Source organism: Physella acuta, unplaced genomic scaffold, assembly GCF_028476545.2.
Source record: "Physella acuta isolate Inbredline_101_S28 unplaced genomic scaffold, ASM2847654v3 ptg000350l, whole genome shotgun sequence".
Lineage (NCBI taxonomy): Eukaryota > Metazoa > Mollusca > Gastropoda > Physidae > Physella > Physella acuta.
This window is the reverse complement of record NW_026731869.1, coordinates 95,495-100,885: the sequence shown is the minus strand read 5'-3', so window position 1 is coordinate 100,885 and position 5,391 is coordinate 95,495. Positions and strand designations below refer to the sequence as shown.

General features: G+C 34.0%; 1 protein-coding gene across 1 annotated transcript; it reads left to right on the top strand.

Annotated features, from left to right (window-relative positions):
- The first annotated feature begins 50 nt into the window (after window positions 1–50).
- Window positions 51–1,221, top strand: LOC131941154 (isopentenyl-diphosphate Delta-isomerase 1-like). Its single transcript, XM_059300164.1, has one exon. The coding sequence runs from the start codon at window positions 143–145 to the stop codon at window positions 809–811; it is 669 nt and encodes a 222-aa protein (XP_059156147.1). The 5' UTR covers window positions 51–142; the 3' UTR covers window positions 812–1,221.
- Window positions 1,222–5,391: the final 4,170 nt, after the last annotated feature.

Genomic DNA, 5,391 nt, shown 5'->3' with positions numbered 1-5,391 from the left:
ATCTGGTTATTTTTTCCCATAGAAACACATTATCGCAGGGTCTAGTCTAGAATCTATTCGTTTTAAAAGTTCATTGCTGTTCATCGTGTGCAGCGCATATTTATCTTTTAATAAGTATTTAAAACCTAAATAATTTGAAAGAATGTCTAATGATGATGTATTAAAAGGACTTGATGAAATACAGGTGAAACTAATGGAGGAGGAGTGTATTTTGGTCGACCAAAATGATACAAATATTGGATCTGCATCCAAAAAAGTTTGTCATCTTCTAGAAAATATAGAAAAGGGAATGTTGCACAGGGCATTTAGTGTGTTTCTTTTCAACACAAAAGGGGAACTGTTGCTACAGCAAAGGGCTGAAGCAAAAATCACTTTTCCTGATCATTTCACAAATACATGTTGCAGCCATCCGCTAAATTTGCCAGCTGAGCTGGATGAAACTGATGCAATAGGTGTTAAGCGGGCTGCACAACGCAAATTACTTCATGAACTGGGTATTAAAGCTGAACAGGTGATATTGTACAAAGCTGAGAATGTACCCAAAGATAACAAATGGGGAGAGCATGAAATTGATTATATTCTCTTTATACAAAGAGATGTTGATGTAGAAGTCAACCCTAATGAGGTTAAAAGTTACAGATATGTTAGTCAACAGGAATTGAAAGATATAGTTGATTCCGCAGACAGTAAAGGACTGTTGTTGACACCCTGGTTTAAACTTATTGTTCAAAGTTTTTTACAAAAGTGGTGGAACAATCTGTCTGACATAGAGTCACAAGCTGACAGAGAAACAATTCATCGCATGGTGTAATAATAACTTGGAACTAATATATAGTCAGTGCAATTTTTACTGGGTATTGATTTTTTTTACTTTATGTATTGGAGGTAGAAGCATTTTTTGTAATACCTTAATGAAAGTGTCTTGGAAGTTCAATAAAAATGTTTTTTGATTTAAAAGGAAGAAATAGTGAATGATTAAAGAATGCTTGTATTTCAAACTTTAAAAAAAAATGATAATGATTCTTTTTCTTTTAAGTCAATCAGATTTTGTATTAATTCTTGTAAATCTAAGTTGTTTTTAAACATTTCCTACAACTACAATATTTTATAATTTTTTAAAATGGCGTTACTGACCAATGCCTTTTAAACTGCTTTATTTGAAAAAATATATTTATAGTATTAAAAATAAATTTTGCATTTAAACAGTGCTGAAAGAAAAAACAATGAAAAAAAAAAAGCATTACTGTTTAAATTAAAGCACTCCACACCCAATCCATCGCTAAATAATTAAGTATTCGAATTCTCAAATGTTTTTTAAAAACCTATGCGAAGCTAGGCAGTATGCCTAGTCATTTTATAAACTTTACCTGAAATATAAAGAGAAGACTTTTGAGGGTTAACGTAGTAATGGGGTTATAGTTGAATCTAAAAAAAATGTGATTTAAAGGAACAGAATATTACAAGAATCATGAATGCCAAGTAGAGTAAAATGAGAAATTTCAAATACGATATCCATCCGTTTCAACCATTTTGTAAACATTTCAATTTCAAATACGGAAACAGTGTTAATGATCTACATACAATGTAATGCAGAAAACAAAATGGCACAAAATAAATTTAATTTTTTTTTCATTTTTTAATAATTTAAGTGAAATATGAACCACGATCAAATCTTTAACCCAGACCTATTCTGGACTAGTCTCTCCAACCACCCTAAGTATTTGAAATCTTCTAGATCCTAATATTATAATTTGCGTTAAAATATTATCTTCTTCTGTGAAACGTCTTCGAAAAGTTTCATCTGGCGACATTATGACGGTTGTGTTATTAAATGAGTTTTTTTTTTTTAAAAAGGCATGGATTTCTCGTGAACTTCAAAAATTTCATTTTCAAAAACCGGCTAATGCTGTCTCTTTAAATGGAGTCTTCAGATGGTGTGTCTAAAACGGTTCTTCTACGATCATACCTCAACCCAACTCCCGAACCCCCCTTCCCCCTACACACGCCGTATAACATCGACCCACCACACGCCCCCATCCTAATTATTTGCACAGTTGAGTACCAATTACGTCGCGTGAATTTACTCTACTGCTCATCTTGGGATCAGAATAACAAAAACATCACTACAAATTTTAATAGCAACTCACAGAAAGTAAAAAAAAAAAAAACGCAATGAGTTTACACATTTTATGCAAGAAATTGTTCAAGGATCAAAAGTATGCTTTAAAAATGAGCACCCAAGATAATACATACAAAATAGCATTAGTAGTAGTTTGTTCTCATGTTCTGTTTAATACGAAAGTTAATATTAGCCTTTAAAAAATGGCGATTTTGAATAGGACTGAAAAGGCTATGTAATCTTACTAAATTAAAACTATATCCTTTAAAAAAATTTGGCCAGTAATTAAATCCTTATAGAACCATCGATTACACTCATTTACATAATTTTGTATTGCATATAAACCGTTGAAAACGCCCTCAATCCGTCATTGAAATCATCTGGAGTTGCCAGGGAGAGTAAAACGATAAAAATTACAAATATAAAATACACAATAGCAGTCAATTTGGTATAACCTAGTAGTTTACTTATATTAAATAAACATACCATATCACCACCACACCCTGACTCTACTAATCCAAATTAAAAATAAAAGTGTTCACTAAATTTTTATTGTGTTACTAGTAATTATTTGTTTGTGCTTATTTCTCAAAAGCTATAAAATATTAAATTTTGGTTAAAAAAACAAAATATTTCTGGCAACAACAATTTGGAACCATTTGAAACCAGATTTCTAAGCCTATTAGCATTAGAATTTGTTTCAAGACAATATACATCATAAATCTGAACTATAGAAACTTTCTAGATCGCTGTAATAGGCCAATTTCATCATTTCTGCTTTTAATGTCACCCCTTTTGCCTACAAAACGAGGAGCTCCTCGAACATTCCGGCGCCTCGGTTGATCATCGGATAAAAGACCGCCGTAAAGCGGTATGTCTGGAATCAGAAAAAAACAAGTTAATTAAAAAGTCTAGTGACAATTTTAGCGCAATTTCCTTATGTTATCTAAAAATAGCTCTGACGTATGATGCTGGGGTGTGTTCAAGCTAGGAGAACGATCGATTTGTAGGTGTTTATGTAATTTTAAAAATTGTGACCGAACGAAAGGATATTTTTGAAACTTTTTTTCGGCAATGTTGTTCTAAATTATGGCAGGAATCGATTGGTAAATGTTTCAAGTCGCTAAGTGGTCTGGTTGCCGAGATATGGGCCAAAAACTGCATTTTTTCGAGGTTTTTTTTTGGCTTTTCCGTGAAATCCAGGAAGGAATTCCGGGAATTTTTTTAGCCCACTATCATCCTCGGAACTGGCTTAACAAATTTGCTTTGGAACTAGTCCTCGATATTGCTTCGTTGAGGAGGAGATACGACTTAAAGCTGCGAACACACATCCATCTATCCATTCCCAGAAAAGACGAGTTAATAAACGCAATTCTCCAGAATGGAAATTGCGCTAAAAAACATTAAATGTACCGATCTATTAAAATGTACTTTTTGCAAATTTTATTGATCTTAAAATCCTGTTTTAACCATATGTGTCTTTTATTTACCTATATTGTTTACTTATGGATTACTTGTCAAATTTACTACAAGTCTTCTTCTTCTTCGTTCTTAATTTTTTAGTGTTGAAATGGATCGAACTCGAGACTTTTCGGTTTCGAACACGCCGACCCTTTTCCAACATAATTAAGTATTCATGTCAATTGGTTATGCGCCATTGAGGCCATTGACTCCGATTTCAGCCTGCTTTTCTTTTTAGTCTTTTTTTTTTAGCCTTTGTTCAACCAAGAACAAACTACAAGGCAGCAGTTGTTTGGTGTTGGAGTTTGTCTCCAAGAGGAGTGGCTGTCCCCAGCTAACGAGCCTCATCTGCCCGAGGGTTCGAACTCGAGACTTTTCGTTTTAGCAACCATGAGCTTTACCGACTCGACCACGAGTAAAATAATATGTTTATGTTAATGTTTAAATAAAGAAAAATTTCTGTTAATGTTTAAATATAGAAAATTTTCTATTAATGTGTGGATAAAAAAAGTTTCTGTTAATGTGTGGGTCAACATAAGTTCTATTAATGTGTGGTTATAAAGTTTCAGTTAATGTGTAAATAAACAAACGTTTCTGTTAATGTGTAGCTAAAATTAAGCTTCTGTTAATCTGTGGGTAAACAAAAGTTTCTGTTAATGTGTGGCTAAAGTAAGTTTCTGTTAATGTGTGGCTAAAAGTAAGTTTCTGTTAATGTGTGGCTAAAGTAAGTTTCTGTTAATGTGTGGCTAAAAGTAAGGTTCTGTTAATGTGTGGCTAAAAGTAAGTTTCTGTTAATGTGTGGCTAAAAGTAAGTTTCTGTTAATGTGTGGGTGAAAAAAAAGTTTTTGTTAATGTGAGGGTAAACTAAAATTAGATGTGTAATATGTATGAAGAGGTGTTTTAGTGCACATTACCTTTCATGATTTTTGCCATAAGACATGATGCTAAGCATGTGACGAGAATGAACACTTTGAAAGAAAGAAACATTTTTTCACGTCCTAAGGTAGCTTGGGGCTTCTGTACAAAAGATGCATACAAATTCATAAGATGTCATTCGATATGACATTACACACACGGCTAGGATCAGCAAAGTCCATCGAACAATTGAACAGATGAAGTAGGCTTAGTTCAAATGTTTCTTGACCTCAGTATATGAAGGGATGACGAGGTCAGCACTATGCTAAGCCTTTACTTTCCCTATCGTAAGCTGGGTACTCATCAGAGCTAGGTACTCATCAGAGCTGGGTACTCATTAGAGCTGGGTACTCATCAAAGCTGGGTACTAATCAGAGCTGGGTACTCATCAGATACCACAGTCACAAGTCCGAAGCGAGATACGAACTCGAGACCTACGAGAGAGCAACCAAACGCTCTACTACGCTGTCCCATCATCCAAATATATAAAGGACTTAAAAGTAATAGTTTCACTACTTCTCTCACTTAGGGAAAATTAGATTCCCTTTATACTTTTTCAAATACGATAACATGTACCCGCTTAAGTTTGGTAAATTAAAAACATATGTTCCTTTGTTGTATGCCCTTGGTGAAATTCATTCATTTTAATCAAACCATGGATTAAAAAATCAAATAGCAGGCCTAAATTAATGTTTAAAGGGGGTCGGCGTGGTCGAGTCGGTTGCTAAACCGAAAAGTCTCGAGTTCGAACCCTCTGGCAGATGAGGCTCGTTAGCTGGGGACAGCCACTCTTCTAGGAGAGACAACTCCAAAATCAAACAACTGCTGCCTTGTAGTTTGTTCTTGGTTGGACAAAGGCTATGGAAGCAAATCCAAAAAGAAAAGCAGGCTAAAAT